This window comes from Camelina sativa, chromosome 1 (assembly GCF_030686135.1).
Source record: "Camelina sativa cultivar CO46 ecotype springtype chromosome 1, ASM3068613v1".
NCBI lineage: Eukaryota > Viridiplantae > Streptophyta > Magnoliopsida > Brassicales > Brassicaceae > Camelina > Camelina sativa.
The window spans coordinates 25,829,472-25,851,378 of NC_141880.1; the positions used below are offsets into that span (position 1 = coordinate 25,829,472).

Genomic DNA, 21,907 nt, shown 5'->3' on the forward strand with positions numbered 1-21,907 from the left:
ATGCCCTGCAGGGCCAGCTTGGGGTCTGTTGGGGCAGCTTGCGGTGGGCTATTGGGGTCCACGGGTCTGGTTGTCATTAAATGAGGAGATGGCTAAGAGTACTAATATGATACTTAGTTCAATCAATTTTTATGTGACAACCCGTCCTGCGGACCCCAATAGTCCACCGCTAGCCGCCCCAACGAACCCCACGCTGGCCCTGCAGGGCATCGATCCTAACCCCTCACTGTTGATAGGAACTATTCATCCAAATCCACCAGTAAGTTATTGGTGCGTCAGGCGTTGCTCGAACCCTGGTCCCCACCCTTGAACAACCTTCCCACAAGACAAGCTATCACCAATTGATCTACTGGTGGATTTGGATGAATAGTTCCTATCCACAGTAAGGGGTTAGGAACAATGTCCTACAGGGCCAGTTTGGGGTCTGTTGGAGCAACTAGCGGTGGGCTAGTGGGGTTCACGGGATGGGTTGTCACACTAAATTTGAAGAAAAAGTCTTTATATAAGTCAATATTTGAGAGACTACAAACTGGTTCCGAATCATCAATCATTTTCTTTGCATCCAAATGTGTGTCTTCCATTATATTAATCTGAAATGGTTTAAAAGACACACAGAACACACCAAAATATAGACAAAGACACTATAGGATCTCTAAAATAAAAGAAGACTCACTCAGACACTAAATGAAACAAAACACAATGAAAAGACTAATGAAACATAATATAATGGAACCTAACAACCATGAAAAAACAATAAATATAGAGTATATCAGAGTTTGAACCATTCATGTTTGCTTAGTGGAAAATGTTCAGAAATATATATAAGAAAACAATGAGAAACAAGCTAAGTGTCTATGATTGAGAACGTATTTGATATTCTTAATTAATTTGAATCACTGTCTAAAATTGGAACTCTTAGGTTCTATATTCATTGATTTTAATAAGAAGTGCCAGGGCAAAAACCTCTCAGGCATGATTATCGAGGGACATCACTCGAACAAGCTTTTTGGCATCAGTGTAGCAGTTGCTCGCCTGCGTCGGGATCCCTTTTATCCTCTTCTTCCTCGATTCGTTCTTTCTTCCTTTATTTTTAACCCTTTGAAGCTTTTCTCTAATTTTTGCAATTGTTGTCATATGTTTCGAACCTTGTGAAGTACCATGTCTTCAATTGCTTCGTCTCCTGTCAGATGTGGAATTCAAAGCGTCAAAGGAGGAATGAGGGATCCGATGAACTCTATGCTCTTAATGATGACCAAAAAAGAAACGAAGCTTTGGAGCTCCTTCCAGAACTCTGACCACGGCCACCGTCTCTTCCCGTCGGGCTTTTTATCATCGGAGGTGATGCAAATCCCTCCACCACCGTTCTCGGGAAGCCGCAGATCTCACCAACCATTTTGGCCAGTAACAGAGAAACTAGGGTTTCCCTTAACGGGTCCTTTTTCTAACTTCGGCCCAACTCTACTTATAAGGTCCATGTCCATCAGCCTCTTAATCTTAAACACAAAAAAGCCCAGGTCCAATTTAAAACTTTGTCTCTTGCGTTTTATGGATGTGTCTCTTAGGGATTTGTGGTATGGGAGTTTTTGCTTGAAGAATTTTGTTTACTTGCCCTTGATTCGTTTTTGTTGGGTCTGTAATGGGGGCTTTAGAAATCTGTCTATTTACCATTCCCCCTTAACCCCATTTGACGAATTCAACCACCTCTCCCCCTAGCTGATACAACTCTGATCTCAATATGTCTTACATTGTCGAAAATTCTATTCACCTCAATTCCTTTAGGCCTTTATGTCTCTGTTTTGACTGGTGCAGAACACCACATTAGCATAGCAAAAGACCTTCTAGGATGGCTAGGTAGATACTCTTGTCATGTTCAGATAGAAAATTTGAATCACACCCCCCTTGAATCCCCCAAACCCTTCTCTAACCACTCGTCTAAAGCACTGAAGCTCGGGTCTGATCTCTTATCTCAATGTCAAGCTGACTACAAGATTTGTGTGGAATTCCTTAACCTCCATGACCTTTGGTTTCAAGTGAGGGAAGACCCACCTGCTTTGTTACAGTTTTACATTCATCGTTTGCGTTTCCCGATCGTAGCTTCATCTAGAGCCTTGAGATTTGTTTGTGAAAGTATGAAGGAACTTACTCCAATGCTTGTGAACCTTCTCTTGATGGCGAGGAACCCTACATGTGTCCCATCAGTGGAACCCTTTTTCAAAAGCTCTAATGCATTTCTTGCGCGAGCCGTTGATGACCATTCGTTGGTAGAGGATGTCGAGAAGCCTGTCTTCATAGTCAAATCCGCTTTGGTCCCAAAAGATATTTCAATGAATGCAAGCCTTTCAAAGTTGAGCATCACCTTGGAAAACTCATTGAGCCCTTATCGTCTCTTTTCCCATTGTATTGCCTTTTCTTCAAGTTGTATGAACTGTCCTCTTTTGAGGTTTTAATTTGAATGAAAATATTGTTTGACAAAAAAAAAGTTCTATATTCATTATCCCTTTAGGGATTAGATTCCTTCTATAAACAACAATTAAATTTCTATGAGTTCATCGGAACATATGCATTGGTGGCGGAGACAAAGCAAATACAGCAGAGGCGAGAAAATTCGCTGGTTGAAAAAGAAGAACGAGATAGAATCATGGGTATTTTCGTAGATACATCACAAAAACTGCATTACTCAGTAATTTTTAACCAATGATCTATTATCCTATATGCACAATTAATTAATTGAGAAATCATTTTGAAAACCCAGTTAAGTTTTGTACCTTACGTTTTCAACTACATTATATGCAGTAACATCACTTTTTCTACTTTACTCAATTATGTAACATATATAACATATATATATTTATTTCATTCACTCAATTTTACCTTCTTCTTTTTTTTTTTTTTTGAACGAAAAAGACCTTTCATTAGAAATTTGGTGTTCTTATACAAGAGGATAGGCTCCTTTGCCAAAAGATCTGCTTGTCGATTCTGTGATCGGAGAATGAAATTAAACGTGCAATAATTAAAAATCGTGGATAGAGCAAGGACACCGTGGAGAGTCCCATGAAATTCCTTTAGGTGGAGCTTCTGATTAAGAGCTTGGACCAGCATGAGCGAGTTGGAAGCGAAAGATATTCTTGTGATGTTCGATTCAATTGCAACTCCTACCGCGGTAAGAGTTGCCAGTGCTTCAGCCATCAGGGGGGAACCAACATGATTCATCGAGGTTGAGCCTTCCCCTTTCACCTGATCGAACTGATCTTTGATCACCCAACCTAATCCGGCGGCGTCGTCACACCAAGATGCATCCGTGAAGCATACAAGGTTTTGCCTGTGGGGTGAGGGTTGTATCCTAGCTGTTGAGGGTGGATCGGGTCTGACACAGGCTGATTGGGCATGCTGCCAATCTTTGGCTCTTACCAGGGCTAGAAGCAGCGTTTCCTCCGCAGAGATCTGTTTTTTACTGAAGACTAACTGATTTCGGGTAGTCCAGATTGACCAAAGCAGCCAAGGGGAGATCGGACCAAGTCCAATACTAGTTGGGGGAAAACAAATGAGATTATTAGCTTTAACAATACCGTCCTTAGTCAAAGTAGTAATGTCTGGTTGGAGTGGTGTTTTAACAGGAAGCATAGACCAAATCCGCTTTATGAAGCCACAGTGGAAGAAGAGGTGGAGGATTGACTCGTCCTCATCACAGTGGGGGCATTTAGCTGAGTCACTGATAGAGCGGTGGAGGAGGTTAACTCCTACCGGTAGGGCGTTTTGTGCAGCTTTCCAGAGAAGAAGTTTGGTTTTTGGTGAGGTCTTTAACGCCCAAATATTTTTATGCCAATTGAAAGAGTTGTCATTTCTGCTACTTGCCTGGGTCTCTACGCTTGGCGATTCATCATACTTGGTTGATTCAAAGTACCCTGATTTGGCTGAGTAAGAACCGTCTTTTGTAGGTAACCAAGCCCAGACATCCTCAGCCCCTCTGAAACTTGGTTTTAGGAGTAGGATCTCTTTTTCATAGTTGGGTAGAATATTCCTGCTGAGCTCAACGTTCCATACCCTGGAGTTTGGCAGGAGGAAGTCTGCAACTTTGAGGTTATGTGTAGCTTCAGTTGGAGGTCCCATAGGGGATAGAGGAGTGGAAACAAAGAGCCACGGAGTTCTCCATATTGGAATTGAGGCACCCGAACCTACTAGCATTCTCAGGTTTTCTTTTAGAAGGTCTCTACCCATGCAAATACTTTGCCATCCGTGTGAGGTGGAGGAGGGGGCTCTTCATTCCAGAAGTGGTACGTTCTTACAGTATTTGCCCAGGAGAACCTTTGCAAAGAGGGTGTGGGGATTAGTGAGTAACCTCCAGTTTAGTTTTGCAAGTAGGGCCTTGTTAAGATGTTTTATATCTCTTATCCCCAAGCCACCACTTTTTGTTGGTTTTGTAATCCTCCTCTAGGCGATCCAAGACATCTTTTTCTTCTCTGTCTTCGTATCCCACCAAAATCTTGTGAGTGCTGATTGTAAGCGTTTGCATAATGATCCAGGGAGGTGAAAACATGACATGGTGTATGTAGGCATCGTTGATAAAACCGATTTGAGCATGGTAAGCTTCCCCGCTGTAGAGAGAAATTTCGAGGACCATCTAAGAGCTCTCTGCTTAATGCGATCCACAATCGAAGCAAACATATCCTTTTTCTTTCTGCCAAAGAGTTCAGGTAGACCAAGATATTTGTCTTGACCTCCTTCCTTATGAATTTCAATTATGTGTTTTGCTTGGTTTTTCACCAGAGCAGGGGTCTTTGACGAGAAGGTGATATATGATTTTGCCTTATTGATTTTCTGACCTTATGCTACCTCGTACTTATGCAGGATATGCTTTAAGGTGTGGCAGCTGGAATGATCAGAGCGAACAAAGAACATGGTATCGTCCGCAAAGAGGAGGTGGTTAACTCTGGGACTTCCTTTTGCCACATTAATGCCAATCAACTTTCCATCTTTCTGAGCTTTCAAACAGAGACCCGAGAGAACTTCACTGCAAATGATGAAGAGATAAGGTGATAGGGGGTCGCCTTGTCTAATACCACGTTGAGGGGTTACCATTCCTTTTGCTTGATCATTGATTAAGAAGGAATACGAGACTCTGGATACACATTGCATGATCCACCGAATCCAGGTTTGATGGAAGCCCAGTCGTTCAAGTGTTGTTTTGATAAAATCCCACTCAAACCTGTCATATGCTTTGCTCATGTCTGTTTTGACAGCCATGAAGCACCTCTTTTCAGCTTTGGAAGTCTTCAAGTAGTGGAGGGCTTCATGAGTGATTAAAACATTATCCGAGATTGCTCTCTGGGGATCAAAAGCTGATCGGTTGTAGTCTCTTTGCTAAAAGCTTGGCAATAATTTTGTAGTAGACTGAGCAGAGGGCAATTGGTCTATAGTCAGACAATTTCTGAGCTGTTGGCGTTTTTGGGATGAGCCTAACATGTGTGTGGTTGATTTTTTGTGGCAGGGAACCGGAGATGAAGAACGATTTGACCTCCACTATCACAGTGTCGCCTATCGAATCCCAGTTTGATTGGAAAAAACTTGCTGAGAAACCATCTGGTCCTAGGGTTTTGCCCGCATGGATAGCGAAGCAAGCTTGTTTGATTTCTAATGGAGATGGCATAACAATAAGTGTCTCATTCATTTCCGGAGTGACACATGGTGATAAAGCTTCCTGGACCACAGTGTGTCTATCCCCCTCCTGAGAAGTAAAGATGTCTTGATAGTAGTCAGATATGACTCTAACAATTTCTTTTTCTTCATACACATGACAACCACAGGGTGACTCTAGAACAAAGATGTTATTGATGGCTCTTCGGTTTTTTGTTGCAGCATGGAAGTACCCCATATTCTTGTCTCCAAGTGTAAGCCACAACTGCCTGCTACGTTGCTTCCAAAAATTTTCCTCCTGTTTATAGACCAATAGTAGTTTCTGGTTCAGAGCATCAATGGTAATTTGGCTCGTATCATTATCGCACATGGCTTCCTCAAGTTGATCATTGAGGGAGAGGATCTCTTTTTTACTGTTTAGCATTTGGTCCTTACTCCATTGGATGATAGCAACTCTACAAAGGTGTAAACGTTGGTTAACCGAGGCTCCATGTTTCAGATTCCAAGCTTTTAAGACAATATTACTGATCTCCGGATTATTCTTGAATCTTCGGTCGTACCGTAATAAGCTTCTATGGTGTTTTTTGGCAATGTCACTCAATTTTACCTTATTTCAAATAATACATTCAAACAAACAATAGATAAATCTAAATAAAAATTATACATAAGAAATAAAGTGTTTTGAGATGAATTCTCTTTTACCAGAATTGAAACTTGCGTAATCTATAATTCCCTAAATATTATTTTAATCACTTCTTATCTAATAAATAATTTTTTTCTCATTCTCCTCTCATATCTCAAATGTTTAACTTTACTTTGATTCTTATTTTCTTGAATGAGTTGAAATATCAATTAAGCACAATTGGACATTCAATAGTCCACATTGTCTCAATTTTTATTACTTTCTAGGGCATAAAAAACATACCTCTAAATAACACCAAGGTAATGTTAAAAATTATTGTACTATGCATAATAAACTCATTATTAAAAACTAGAGTATGGTCGTTCGTTAAAAATTTACTACTCCAATGGAAAATATATATGCCACTCTTTATTTATTTTTTGGCTAGATGTACTCTTCAAAAAGAGATGTGATGGCAAATATACTTTTCAGCCATTTTAGTTTATATATTTTTCCATTTTTCAACTTTCCGTTATATCACTTTAGGACCATATCTTCAATTTTTAGTTAATATTTTGTAAGAAAAAATATATGTTGATTATGTTTGGGGGGATAGTCAAAGTAATTTTTTAAATATAATATTTTAGTACAAATATTTATAATTGAAAAATAGATAATTTATTTATTATAAACAACAGAATTTTATGATATGATATAGAAAAATAATCAATTTATCTTAAAACACAGCTATACATATTTCAATATAATTTAGGATCAAATATTTTATATTTATAATATTAATTTTAAAATATTGCGTGGACCATCACTTTTTTTTTTGGTCAAACAAGTGCTTTCATTTAAATTAAAGCCTGATAAAGAGGTGGGTTCTTACAACATACAACACAATGACTAAAGGGAAAGAAGGATAAAGGTTCCATGAGTTCTTCAAAGGGATTCTCAAACCTTGGAAGTTTTACAATATTTGAAGAATCTATTGGTACCAAAGTGGATTTGACCATGAAAGCATGCTTCACGAAATCCTTTTTGACCAACAGGTGATCATAAATGGCTCTAGCGGTTGATGCAATCGAGCTTGGAAAAGAGTGTTCCATAGTGGATACACTAGACGGGTATCTCGCCAACATGAGAGGTAAGGTAGTTGGAGCGAAGTCCTTTAGCATTTTCAGACCGAAACCCATGTCTCTAGTAGGAGCTTCCACCGGGGATCGCAAGAAGTGGATACCAAACTGTAGCAAAGCGGGTGAGTCCTCCCTCACAAGTGGCTCATGGCCATGGAGGTTAAGGAGTATCACACAAAGCTTGCAGCCAGTTTGGTCCTGAGTTAAGATAACAACCCCGAGCTTCTTATTAGTTGGCAATATGTGGCAATTGGGGACAAAGGGTTTAAGCTTCAGAATCAAACAGATTGATGGATCATATTCCAACTTAGAGCTCAGCAAAGATAACATTTGAACACTGCTTATCGGCTGGCCTTGACATGGATATAGCTCAGACCATTCTAAAGGACACAATATACTACTACTGAGGAGCCCTTGACTTGACCAAGCAGATATGATTAGAACTAGAGAAGTTGAGTTTGATATCACAATGTCATTCACGGATTTAGATAATACACTCCAAACCCCTACCAGTACAAACAAATCACAGCAAAAGAAGCTTTGACACCCACCTTGACTAGGGGCAGAGCAACCATTCTCAGCCTTGCATGAACTTAGCAATACTCTTGTCAATAGGACCGCTGTATCCTTGATTAACACAGAGATAAACTTGAAGTTTCGGGGATACAATAAAGGCTGGTTGATAAAGCAGCCTTAACCAACACTCCGTGGAGGTGTGGTCATAATGTCGTAGCTTTTCAACACATTTAGCCTGAACTGACGCAAGAACACAACAACCCAACCTAGGGGAACCAAGACTCTTCTAGCATAGTAATCAAGACCAGCTGATATGGTATCAAGGTTTCAGAGATACATAACCAATACTTGTTCCATGGGTTCAAGTCGAAATTCAGATGGAAACTGTAGCCATCTAATAGAGAGGATCGGAACTCCATGTCGGTTTGGTTTGGCAAGAAAGGAAGCACGATGGACCTGAACCATATGTTTCTTGGATTTGGACAGAAACTTGTGTTAATGGGCCGAGGTCTGGGAATAAGGCCCAGACTTAAAAGGAGATCCAACAACAATGAAAACCCTAGAGTCGCCTTAGTTGGACATGGGAGGAGGCGCTGTAGGCGGCTACGGCGAGGCGGTTTAGAGATCGGAGATGAGGCACCCGACGCCGGATAAGACCAGCACCACTTCCCCCACTCGCTTGCGAAGATTATGAATGATAGATCTGCTCTGACGGGCATTGGTGGTTTTGGGGTTGGGGCTTGCTTTATAGGTGTTGTGGTCAGAAGAAAATGAGGAAGAGTCGCCGAACACTTCCTCCGGCAGTTCCCGATGATTGAGCAAAATGCCAAAACGAGATTGCAAACAGAGAGTAATAGCGAGCAAAATCAGAAGAAACAGATAATTCCCGACGCCGACGAGTCATAGCTTCGTCGGCGTCGGAAGGGGTGAAAAGTTGAAACTCCTCGATATTCGGGCCTGGGATCGTTTAGATTTTTTCACCTTCTATAACATAAGTGGACCATCACCTAATATAATATAGATTTCAGTAAGTATCATAAATTTTACATTTTTTCAGTTATCACATTTTACTACGTAGGTGCAAAATCATCCCTAAAACGTTTTTGTATTCTGTTTTTTGGAAAAACTAAATTCAAATCATAAGAGTTTAAGTGATAATTAATTAAAAAGATGTGTAACATGGCTACAAGGAGACGAACAATCTGGATTTTGTTGTCATGATATTAGATATCAAACCCTGAAACATCAACGTCAAGACGGATTTAAAGTCAACAAAAGAAGCACTTGCCTCTACGTCTACAAAATTAAGGAGGCCAAAATTACAATTAATTTACTAAGTGACATGTTTGTTAAATTGTATTTTTAACCTCCACTTCCCACTTGCCTTTACCACTGATTTAAACACCTTGACGAAGAACAGCAAGCACACAACCCCACAACAACCCTCTCACGCCAACAGCAACTGATCTACTCCTCACTTGCTTGCAACCACCAACCACTCGCCTTTTTGTTCCTCTTAAGCCTCTGGATCAAGCACCAAACTCAAACTTTATTTCCCTTTTTTTTTCTTTTTCTCTGGAAGCCACAAAACATACTAGGGAAGAAGAGAGAGAGAGTAAGTCAAGTTTTTTTTTTTACAACCTAACAATAATTAAAAAAAGAACTCTTGGATTGGTTGCTCAAACCGAAAGAAACCATGGTTTCCTCCAAAACTGCTAAATCGAATTTAATTCACAAACTAAAATCCAAAATTCACTAAAAGAGTATTGGTCAACATCATAAGCTATAGTTAAAATTCACTAAAAGAGTATTATAATTATTATATTGCAATATTTATTTTTTGGTTTGTGACGTTACAATTACGACATATAAAAATATATTTATAATAATTTTGGATTTTGAAATATTAGTATTCATTTTTTCTTAACATTTAGATATTTTAAAAAAACTAAGTAAGATATATATTTGATATAATGCACATATTATTTTTTGATATGAAAATTATACTATATATGATCCACTGTGATGGAGTATATATAATTATAATTTAGTTGTCTTATGATGTACTATAAAGTTAAAATGTTGTATTGCAATATAAAGTGTTTGAAATTTAAATCCCGTTATAGAAAAACTCTCAAATAAAATCTATAATCAACATTCGTGATATTACTTAAAAATTAATTAGTTTCAATAAGATTTGGCATACTTTTTTATACATGCGTATCTACACGGACCTAATCAAGTTATATATATAATTAATTTTGAAACGAGAATATATGTCACTAAAATTATAGGATAAAATGTACAATACAACAAAAATGATGGTTAATGTTACTTCTTTTATTTAATTACATCATTTATTGATAGATAAAAAAGTAACCAATTTTGCATCACTTATATACTTGATTATGAAACAAATGATGCAAGTACTGTATATTGCATTGATTAATGCTAAATAATTGGATTGAAAACCAATTTTACCGATTTGACGAACATGATCTCAAACCTAGACGACTGCCATGCTTTTGTATCAGAAACGAAGGAACCAGAAGAACTATAACGGTTAAATGAAGTGATAGTCTCATGTTGGATTTTGTCTCCACGCACATCAACCGACAGAAAGGCAGATTTGCTAGCAATGAATGCTAGAAAACGAAAGCACTTTTTTCCTTTCATCAGCGTTTTTCTCACTTATTAATAGATGGATGCAAATCATGTATTTGTAATCAATAAATGAGGTGCGTTTGTGTCCACGGAAGAAAAAAAAAACAAAGAGTTTGAATGGTGACTGCGGTCGGGCCAAATCTGTTAGCGGTTTAGACCACTTTTTATTTACCATTCATCAAATACAGTCTGCAGCGGTTAAGATAGAAAAATTCATCAGCGGATAAACATTTCTCTCTAAAGTCTCAACATGGCATGTAGGCCTGGGCAAATATACTGAATCCGAAAATCTGAATTGGACCCGACTCAGATGGGTTATGGCTAAGTTGGCTACGGGTACCGTTGGAAATGGTACGTCCATGAACCATTGGGGTCGACGACCACACGTATTATATTTTGTATGGGTGATCTTTAATAAATAACTAGATGAGAACCCGCCCGATATGCGGGTTTAAAGTTTTATAAATGAAATTAAATTTATTAAAATTTGTTGTATGTTATATATAAATTTTATTTTTGTTATAATACACTGATTTATATCCATTTACAAATCTTTATGTATGTTACTATTAAAAGTATATTTTTTATACCTAAATGTACTCTTGTATGTTACAAAAATATTCTTTATCACCATCTAGAAACTGTTTATATAAACACATTAAGCCAAGTATATTACTTTCACATCTGCATAGTTTTTTAATTACTAAAATTGTTGGCTCAAAAAACATTTTGAATAAAAAAATATATTACATAATATACTAATCAATGATGTATCATCACAATAATGTATGACCACCATGGAGAAAAAATCGGCTCCGCCTTCATCTCTTATGGAGAGAACCTTGCGTCCAACCTCCTCTACCATGGAGAGAACTTTGGCTCCGCTTTTCTCCCTTGAAGAGATAACCTTGCGTCCAATCTCCTCCACCTTCCTCCCTTGCGGAGATAACTTTGTGTCCAACCTTCTCTACCATAGGGAGAACCTCAGCTCTGCCCTACTCCTATGTGGAGAAAATATGTTCACGTCTTTTTGCTATCTCAAAATGGTTTGTTCCAACAACCAATTAATGAAAGTAAAAAAAAATTTCTAACTTCACAAAAAAAATCTTTTGATAGTAACTAATGTTAAATTTTCCAATGTATTCGTGATAGTAACTATGCCAAAGTGAAAGTAAAATAGTTGGCTTAATGTGTTTATAGATAACATAATATACTAATCAATGATGTATCATCACAATAATGTATGACCGCCATGGAAAAAACCTCGGCTCCGTCCTCATCCCTTATGGAGAGAACCTTGCGTCCAACTTCCTCCATCATGGAGAGAACCTTGGCTCCGTCTTCCTCCCTTGGAGAGATAACCTTGCGTCCAACCTCCTCCACCTTCCTTTGTTGGGTATATAACCTTGTGTCCAACCTTCTCCACCATAGAGAGAACCTCGGCTCTGCCCTCATCCTGTGTGGAGAGAAAATGTTCACGTCTTTTTGCTATCTCAAAATAGCTTGCTCCGACGACCAATAAACGTCAAAACCTTTTTCAATCGTTACAAAATCTTTTGATAGTAACTAATGCTAAATTTCTCAATGTATTTGTGGAAGTGTCTTTGACACACCATGATGTAGCCTCTGTCTCTGTAACGCTTCAATCGCCACATTGTTTAGTGATCCCATGTCTACTCTCAGTCCATGGGTCCACCTTCCCAAGTGGGTCCTACATCTATTCCCGGCTTGTGGACCAACCCATATTCGATGGCCAGTTTGTTATGTCTGGAAGTCTTTAAAAACTTGATTCACTACAAGAAAACAGGCGATCGGCCACTGTAGGAATAGTCACTAAATAGTCGTTGATTGAAAATTTGCGACTATACACTGTTGTAGCTAATATTTTGTCGCTAATACAGTTGGTCGTTAATTAGTCGGTATTTAACGACTATTTAACGACTATACACTGTTGTCGGTAAATTGTGGTCACGTAGTCGTTATGTAGTAACTAAATTTAGTGACAATTTGATGACTAGTGTACGACTATATTAGTAGTTGTCGTGTAATAGTCGTTAAATATGACGACTAATTTAAGACGAATTACGACTTTGTTACATGAATAAAATTGCAATACTAGATTGTCGTTAAATAGTCGTCATATTTAACGACTATTTAATGACAACCTAGCGACAATGTTCCGTCTAAATGACGACTACATAACGACAACTTTGTTTTAGAAAATAATAAAATTAACTGGTTATTATTGTTTTGTAATCCTGATATTAATCCTGAAATTAATGAAATGGAGAACAAACATAATATACAAGTCCAAAATCTAATGAAAACACATTATATAAATAACCATAATTTTATTGAAACCAGAAAATACATTAGTCCAAAACAGAAATCAAACCAAAACCAAAGAGAGAAAGAGTTTATAACACATACAAACTGAACAAAAGAACTTGGTTCATGAGTTAAGAGAATATAGGAACCATATTGGAGTTGATCATGTTGTTGGTGAATGTTGATTGTCCTCCTCAACTGATTGAGAGGCTATAAACTCCAAGTAGGCTGGATTAGTGTCGCGCATAAACTTTGCCATCAACGACAACTCTTTGATCTCATTCTTTTTCTCAACCACAAGGAGAGCAATCTCTTTTTCTCGAGCAACAGCTTCAGCATTGAGAGTCGCCTGAATTTCAATTTGTCGTTGGGCTTCCTTGAGTTGCTCTTGCAATGTAAGAAAGGCTTCAGTTTGTGATTGTTGCTTGCCCTTGCCAAGATTAGCTTTGAGGCTTCCAAGACAATAAGGAGTTCCTCGTGAATCCTTCTTAGTGCATTGTTTTTACAAAAAAGAAAAACTGTAAATAAAGAGCAAAACAAATTCATGATCGAATAGAAATGGTACTTTACCTCAAGGAAGATGGCAGTACATTCATCGGTCGTGAGCTCTCCACGGTGTGAAGTACCATCTGAAAGGCTTGAATCTGCCTCAAGCTCAGCCATCTTCTCCGCAACTTCTGCTGATAAGCTGGATGAATTTTCTCTGCTTTGCCATCCACATAAGAACCATCCGGCTTTGTATGTGTTTTGAAAAGAACTTCACCCATACTGACCTCTCTTCCCAACTCTTCTTCCTACAACGTTACAAAATAAAGAATGGTTATGAAAGTGTTTAAAGATAGAAAGGATATAAATGTAACTAACAAATTAGAAATGACTTAACCAGATCATCTTGGATTTCTCTATATGACTTGGGTCCTAATAAGTGGATGTGAGGACCTAGACCATTACGGTCAGACAAACGACATTTGGAATAGGTTGAACTCCTTTGTTGTTGTTCTTCAGTATCCCAATTATCAACCATCTCTTGCCAGAGAGTACCTTCAATCCATGAAGGTTTAATTCGAGACGTCCTTGCATTGCTAACCATGCCCTTCATCCGACGGTTATAGATGGTGTTGAAATGTTCTTGAACGGTTCCTGTTATCAATGAATCCCAGGTGTGAGTTTTCTACATAACAAAAGAGAGAAGGAATTATGTTAGTGAAGTTAGTGAAAACAAGCAATAAACACAAGTAGAAAACATGTTACATATATTGTACTATTCTTACCGCAAATTCCATGAAGTATCTTTCTTTTCGATCGGGAGGCACACAAGTCCAAGTATAATATGGACCATCGAATTTGTTTGTAAAAATCTTGGTAATATTCCGAACAAGTTGACTTTTTTTGTCCCGATCAAACCTCCACACATGTAAACAATGCTAGTTAGTCAGATCAGTTATAAAGCAAATAATAATAATAATAATCAATCAATATATGCTAAAGAGATTATATTGCATCAATTGTTTCACATACACTACTATAACGAATTGAAAGCAATAAGAATGACAAAAAAATTGAAAGCGACGAGATTGACAAACAGATTGAAAGCAAGGAGATTTACAAACAAATTGAAAGCAACAAGATTGAAATTTTCAATCAAAAAACCAATTTAAAGCAACAAAAAAATTCAATCCGCAAACTATGAGAACCAAAGACATCCTAAGTATGACAAACCAATTGGTTGCACCAAACCAAAGCAATTAAATCGAATTCTACATCAAACCAAAGCTAGAAACATTACCAAGTCGTCTTCTCCAACGGTATGGGAGAGAGAACAGTCGTAAACTTCTCACGGCCAGGCATCGTAAGCAGGCTGAGTTCTGGAAAAGCGTCTGTGGCGGTGGGAAGTTCCGGAAATGTTGTTGCTCTTGGGGCGTGAACGGGGAAGGAATTCGAGCCGTTGGCTTGAAATTGTACTGAGGTGGAAGAGGGTTGGGTCTTCTAACGACGGGTGGGGGTTGGTTAGAGGGTTCGGCTCTCTGAGAAAGGTTGGGTGCAACCTTTCTTTTTTTTGTTTTCTTAACAGCAGGATTCGACGACATAGAAGATAAATCGATTGAGGAAGAAGGAGATGGATCGAAGAAGGTTTAGGGTTAGGGTTAGATTGAGGAAGAAGGATGATGTATCAAAGAAGGTAGATTGAAGAAGAAGGAGATGGATTGATTTAGGGTTAATGGAAGAAGGAGATGAGGAAGTGAGGAAGAAGGAGAGATCAAATGTTTTAGGTTTAGGTTTAGGAATAGGTTTGTCTCAGATCGATTTTGATGGATCAGATCGAAATGTTGTTGGGCCCAAATTTCTTTTGCCCAAAATATAAGAGGAGTATTACACAATATAAGCAATACGTTTTGTTTATATTCACAAAAAAGGAATTGGTTCAGATGGTTAATGTACCCTGATTAATATCATCAGACCTGGTTTCGAGTAACCCCAAAGTTAAATTGTTAATTTTTTTTTATGACACAAAAAAAAAGTTATACTTATTGTATAAAACAATAATCTTAAAGAAATTAACAAGGTCTTCCAAATGTTTATTAAACAGTAAATTATTTTACATATCTTATACATAATTTATTTTACATATCAGGGTTCTTCGTCGTCTTCTTCTTCATCATCCGAAGACGATAAATTACACATAAATTCATCTTCAGGTTCCGCGTCTGCAACATCATAATCGAGATTTATTGGGTCTCCCCTTTCTAAATTGTCTACTATGACATCTTCAATTGTAGTGATCAATACAACATCATCAGTTTCTGTTTGCAAAAGAGTTGGTTCTCCAGAAATATTTCCCCTCGGATTTACTTTTAGAACATTGAGCCACAAATGCTTCAGTTTCTTTATGTATGGGTACATAATATAACAAACTTGGTGGGCTTCAGATGCTGTTTTGCAATCAACGTGTAAAGGTTACACATATTATATATAAAGGTGATAGTGACAATATATAATTAATGTGGAAATTTATATACATACCTAGAATAAATGGTTCATATTTATTGTACTTTCTGGATGAAAGAACGTCTACAACGCCACCATTACTTCTGCGAGTGCCTCTACCAATAACAGGATCATACCACTTGCACTTAAATAGTGTGATCTTCAACCCAAACATCCCCTCATACTCAAGTTCTATGATATCAGCTAATGTCCCGTAGAAATCTGCAGCATCAGATGCATTCACATAATTTTCACCTTTAACAGAGACCCCATAGTTACATGTCTTTCGTCCAGCACCGTGATTCTCTGTATGAAACAAATAACCGCTTGTAAAATACATTGGCCATGTTTTAGCCTTGTTCAAAGGTCCATGGACAATTTCTTGAATCCAAGTAGGAAATGGATTGGAGGCGTTCCAATAAGTAACATGCATATAAGTCCCGTTATTTTAAATAATAACAATAAGTAAAATAGGTATATCACGAAAAATTATTTAACATACATATTGTTTAACCCATGAATGATATTCATCAGCTCTTTTCAAGGAGAGTTCTTTCTCGCTAAGTCCTGGATATTTTGCCGAAATATAATCCTCGAACATACTAAATATAGAAAGACCAGATCACCACAAATGTATATGAGAAAATATAGTGGAATTAGATATCTTAAAATGTAACTAATTTGTGACATGTAACTAATTATATACCTCTCAATTGGTTGAAAATAGTCATAATTCCGTAAAACATATGTGTGTGCGCAACGATAGTTATCACCTGAAAGCCATATTTCATTCATTTCTCCACTGGGACGACCAACTTGAGTAAATATAGAGGGTACTCCAGGGACATGATATTGAAACGCTTCACCTTCATCAAATCTTGTTAATCTGACCATAAAGTTAAAAAAAAAAAATTATTATGACTATTAAATTAAATATCACTTTAAAAATAGTTACTCTTAATTGCTCACCTTGATTTTGTTTGTATGTTCGCAGCAAAGTAGTGCTCAGAGAAATAAGCAATCTCGTCATTGATATATGATTCAACAATTGATCATGCCGCATATCTTTTGTTCTTTGCTTTTCCTTTCAATTTTTTGAAAACCCTTTCAAAAGGAAACATCCACCTATATTGGACAGGGCCTCCCAGTTCAGCTTCGTAGGGAAGATGTATAGGCAGGTGCTCCATCACATCAAAAAAGGATGGTGGAAATATCTTTTCCAAATTGTAAAGGATTAAAACAATATTCTGTTTTAGAATTTGAAATCGACTTGTTTGCAAAGTTCTTGAGCATAAGTCCCGGAATAATGCTCCAACCCCTACAATATTATATTTATTCAAACTTCATCACATTAATTACGGAGAAACCTTTACTCACTTCATATATATATATATATATATATATATATATATATATATATATATATATACTTATTTCGTGTTACAATTTTTTAAATAATTAATTAATATACCTGATATCGCAAGGTGGACATTCCGGTCAAGGAGTTCTGCAAAGATGAAGTAACCGCTCCATGAAAACATGGCAGTCATGGCTCTTTATGCCTGACAACTTTCCATTTTCCATATCAACACAACTAGCTAAGTCTGCCGACTAGCCATCTGGGAATTTAACCGAGTATTTCACACATTCCACTAAGCTTTTTCTGGCTTTGTCTGTCAATGTATAGGGCGGGAAAGGTGCTTTACCCCTACTATCAAGATGTAAGTGTGGCCGAGAACAGAACTTTGCTATATCCAATCTTGACATGACGGAATCTTTTGATTTACCTTTCACACGCATAAGAGTGTACATTATGTTGTCCAAAAACTTCTTCTCTGTATGCATCACATCAATATTATGTCGGAGATTAAGGTCCTTCCAATACGGTAGCGACCATAAAATGCTTTCCTTGTGCCAGTTATGGTGCTTTCCATATCCATGCATCTTCCTTTCATGACCATTTCCACCGACGTCCTTGGTTCTTGGTGGATTTACAGAATTCAACTGCTCAGAATAAACTTGCTCACCGGTCAAGGACTCTGGTGGATACTCTCTTGTAGCGTCTTTTCTCTTTAGGAAGTCTTTTTTATTCCTCCTCAGAGGATGATCAGGAGGAAGAAATCTCCGATGACAATCAAACCAACATGTCTTCCTTCCATTAGGTAGATAAAAAGACTTTATATCGTCCATGCAAACTGGGCAAGATAATTTACTATGTGTTGTCCATCCAGATAACATGCCATACGCAGGAAAGTCGCTTATCATCCACATCAGTACTGCTTTTAGGTTGAAATTTTGGCCCAAGGACACATCGTATGCATCGACTCCAGTAGACCACAACTCTTTTAACTCATCAATAAGAGGTTGGAGAAAGACATCAAGACTAGCTCGCGGATCGTTTGGACCAGAATTTAGAATTGTAAGAAACAAGTACTCAGTATCCATGCACATACCATGGGCTAGATTATATGGCGTCAATATCTTAATGAATGGTGACGAGACATCCCAAATGGATTGAAACCATCAGTACACAATCCCAGATACACGTTACGGAGTTCTTCAGCAAATTGAGGATTTTGTTCTTGAAAATACTTCCACTCCGCTCCATCAGATGGATGACTCATTTCTCCCACCTTTGCTTGGTGCTCAGCATGCCATCACATTGCTGCTGCAGTCTTGTGACTCTGATACATTCTCTTCAGTCTATCACCAATAGGTAAGTACCACATACGACTATATGGTACTTTGGTTCTGCGTCCGTCATTCTTAGGCTTCCATCTTGGTGCATCACAAAACAAACATTTGTCTTCCTTTTTGTCATCTTTCCAGAATAACATACAATTGTTTATACAAACATCAATTGTATGATATGGGAGTCCTAAATTGCGCATCAATTTCTCTGTCTCGTAATGAGAACCCGTAGCCTGGTTTCCTTCTGGTAAATAATCACTCAACATTTCACATATTGAATCCACTAACTTTTCACTCATATTATAATCTGCCTTATTTTGCATAGCTCTAGCAGCTAAAGATAATTGTGAGTGACCTTCACGACAACCATCATATATTGGATTTTTTGCACCTTCTAACAAGTCATAGAATTTTTTTGAATGGTTAAGTTCTGGTTCTTCTACACTCTTATAACCCATATCCCATTGATAGTTATCATCAAAACCCACATTAGAAGGAAATGCATCATTCACCATATCCACATATCTATCTTCTACTACATAACCCACTTCCTCACTCCCACTAATAAATGTCGGATCAACAGTACTCGTTCCTATATCCATATTTATTTCTTCCCCATGCTTATACCAAACATAATAATCTGGCATAAACCCATAACTAAAAAGATGATTCCAAATTCTAGTCCCTAGAAAACGCTTCTCGTTTTTGCACCTACTACAAGGGCAAAAAAACTTACCCCCATTTTCTTGTGCAAAAGGCTGGCTATTTGCAAATTGCATGAACTGCTCCATCCCGGCTCTGAACTCTTCTGTAAAATTTCCCGTCACCTCATTGATCATCTTGTACATCCACTCCCGGAAATTACTATAATTGTAACTTCCTGACATTATTATAAATCTCTATGATCTCGTTTTTTTTTTGTGTTGCTTTGTGTGTTTCTGTGAGTGAGAAAAACGTTTGGTGAGCTCAGTTTATATAGGTATATTTAGCGACTAAAAAGTGACAATATCACGTAGTCACCAAATACAGGTACACCTATTCCGGATTGCTAAAAACGTGTTTTAAACCAACTTTTAGCGACTATTTTGCGACATATGCTGCGGGTCGCAAACTTTTGTCGCAAAATAGTCACCAAATTTACGACAAAACAGCAACTACACAATCAGTCACTAAATTAGCGACTAATGTGCGACAAAATTTTGCGACCCGCCACTAAATTAGCGACTAATGTGCTCCAAATTTACGACATCACGAGCGACTACACAATTAGTCGTTAAATCAGCGACTATTTTGCGACAACATTTACAACTTCCTTACTTCGTCGCTTTTTAGTCGCCATTTAGCGACTAATTTAGCGACTCAATATTTTTGTCGCAAACTAGCGACTCAATATTTTTGTCGCAAACTAGCGACTCAATATTTTTGTCGCAAACTAGCGACTAATACACGACTATAAATGATTCGTCGCAAAATAGTCGCTAAATTTAACGACTACGCATTTAGTCGCCGATTTTAGTCGGAAAAACCGTGTTTTCTTGTAGTGATTACCGACCTTACAAATCAACAAATGATATTTTCTTATGTTTTGTCCTCACTCTCACAATTTCGATAATCACTTCCACAAAGGTCACCCATCATGAAGTTCTCTCAAGACCCTTGACTGAAAAAATAAGTGCATTTTGCTGATGCATGTGGCTATATCAATTCTTTTAAATATTTCCGCAAACCAGGGTGTCAGAGTCTTTGAGCTCCTATGGATCTATCAACAACGATTTTTTTTTTTCAATCTATCTATGTTTGTTGTACGCTTGTGTTTGATTAGCCTATTTTATCAATTCATTAGGTTGATGAGCTTCTATTCGTTATCTCCCTTTGGGATTGAATGAATAATGATAGCAATTATGTTTGCAAAAAAAAAAAGGGTTTATGACCAACCAATCAAGGTTGAGAAATTGAAAGAAAATTAATTTGGCATAATTAAAGAAACAATAGAAAATTATAAGCATGTTAATATATGAATCCCAAATCATTCAAAGATTAAAATATAAATTAAAACAATCTAAAAATACTATAATAAATTTTAAAATAAAGTATTAGAAAAAGAAGACTCATATATTAATCTTTTTTTGGTCAACATATTAATCTTACCTATTCCCAACTGAAAAAAGAGAAAATTTTGAAATCAATAAGAAAAATTTTGGCTTAAGCAAATAAGAAAAAATTATCTTCCCATTAAAATATATTCCCAATTAAACCAAGTTGAAAGCAATGTTTTTGAATAAATTATTTAAATATGAGGCGATCTTTGATTATATAGAAGTGAGTACAAAATTTATGAATAAATAATTAAAAGTATATTTTCCTTAATCCTTTTTTCTATTTTTTTAATAATTAATCACTTAAAATTAAAAATAAGTAAATAATATTATAATTTCGAATTTTATGATATATATATATAATCTCCTTATAATTATTTTAAAAAATTTTGTCTTTTTTCTTAATTCTGATTTTTTTTATAATTATCTTTTAATTTTATTAATATTTTTTAAAACAAAATATTTTATTTTTGTTGTAATCAAATTCTTCCTATTAAATATTTACACATGTCAAAATCTCAGATTGATAACTTGACACATATCAAAATCTTGTTAATGACTAACTTTCAAAACCCAACTTTATATAATATAAGATGGTCTATTGTGTCCAATAAATATACCCATGAATAGCCTATTTTTGTTTTGTTGTTTCCTTTATTAAATCTGGCCAATTAGTAGTTTTTTACATTCATTTTTTTTTCGCCAAAAACACAGTTTCCTAATTTTTCTGCAAAAATGTGAATCTGCAATTTATTTACAAAAATGTGAAGCTGCAATGTCTTTGGAGAAATATATATCATTATATTCACGTGAATTCTCAAACAATAATCATTCTTTTATTTTAATTTCCCAATATTAACTATTTGTGTTTCACTATAAATTTATTTGTTTGATTTTTGAATTCAATAATTATTTATGATTTCTCATTATATTAATCATGTTCAAAAAATTTCATATTTTTTTATAAATATAGTTTTTTGGTGTCTTTATACTCTTTTATCTATACTATTAAATGGAAAGAACACTTAGGGATTAAAAAGAAAAAGAAACATAACATATGTTCATATTGCCAAACAGACCCATTTGCCTTCAAAAAAAAAAGTTAGTATTCCCTAAAACAATGGTAACAAACTAACAACTATTAAATAAATAAATGATTAACATTTTTATAATTGGTTATAGATTTCGTATGTATATTTTGATATGGATATAAATCATATATAATTAATTTTCAA

General features: G+C 36.6%; 3 protein-coding genes and 1 pseudogene across 3 annotated transcripts; 1 reads left to right on the plus strand and 3 right to left on the minus strand.

The window, feature by feature from the left end:
- Nucleotides 1–1,691: 1,691 nt before the first annotated feature.
- On the plus strand, nt 1,692–2,475 carry LOC147950368 (uncharacterized; the record flags this gene model as incomplete). The annotated part of the gene is made up of 1 exon (XM_087513156.1): nt 1,692–2,475. A coding segment is annotated over one exon (756 nt), but the record flags the coding sequence as incomplete, so codon positions are not given.
- Nucleotides 2,476–2,702: 227 nt separating this feature from the next.
- On the minus strand, nt 2,703–4,182 carry LOC147950369 (uncharacterized). Its single transcript, XM_087513158.1, has 2 exons — nt 2,907–4,182; nt 2,703–2,707 (listed from the first exon to the last, which is right to left on the minus strand). The coding sequence occupies exons 1-2, from the start codon at nt 4,180–4,182 to the stop codon at nt 2,703–2,705; spliced, it is 1,281 nt and encodes a 426-aa protein (XP_087369284.1).
- An 8,726-nt stretch (nt 4,183–12,908) lies between these two features.
- LOC147950370 (uncharacterized) lies at nt 12,909–15,170 on the minus strand. The gene is made up of 5 exons (XM_087509454.1): nt 14,687–15,170; nt 14,172–14,304; nt 13,784–14,071; nt 13,471–13,694; nt 12,909–13,384 (listed from the first exon to the last, which is right to left on the minus strand). The coding sequence occupies exons 1-5, from the start codon at nt 14,746–14,748 to the stop codon at nt 13,159–13,161; spliced, it is 933 nt and encodes a 310-aa protein (XP_087365580.1). The 5' UTR covers nt 14,749–15,170; the 3' UTR covers nt 12,909–13,158.
- A 3,361-nt stretch (nt 15,171–18,531) lies between these two features.
- Nucleotides 18,532–19,463, minus strand: LOC147950371 (uncharacterized; annotated as a pseudogene).
- Nucleotides 19,464–21,907: the final 2,444 nt, after the last annotated feature.

Coding starts and splice junctions, on each gene's coding strand:
- LOC147950370 (XM_087509454.1), bottom strand. CDS start 14,748: ATGCCTGGCCGTGAGAAGTTTACGACTGTTCTCTCTCCCATACCGTTG. Junction 14,305..14,686: donor CCGTTGGAGAAGACGACTTG/GTAATGTTTCTA, acceptor ACATGTGTGGAG/GTTTGATCGGGACAAAAAAA. Junction 14,072..14,171: donor GATACTTCATGGAATTTGCG/GTAAGAATAGTA, acceptor TTTGTTATGTAG/AAAACTCACACCTGGGATTC.
- LOC147950369 (XM_087513158.1), bottom strand. CDS start 4,182: ATGCTAGTAGGTTCGGGTGCCTCAATTCCAATATGGAGAACTCCGTGG.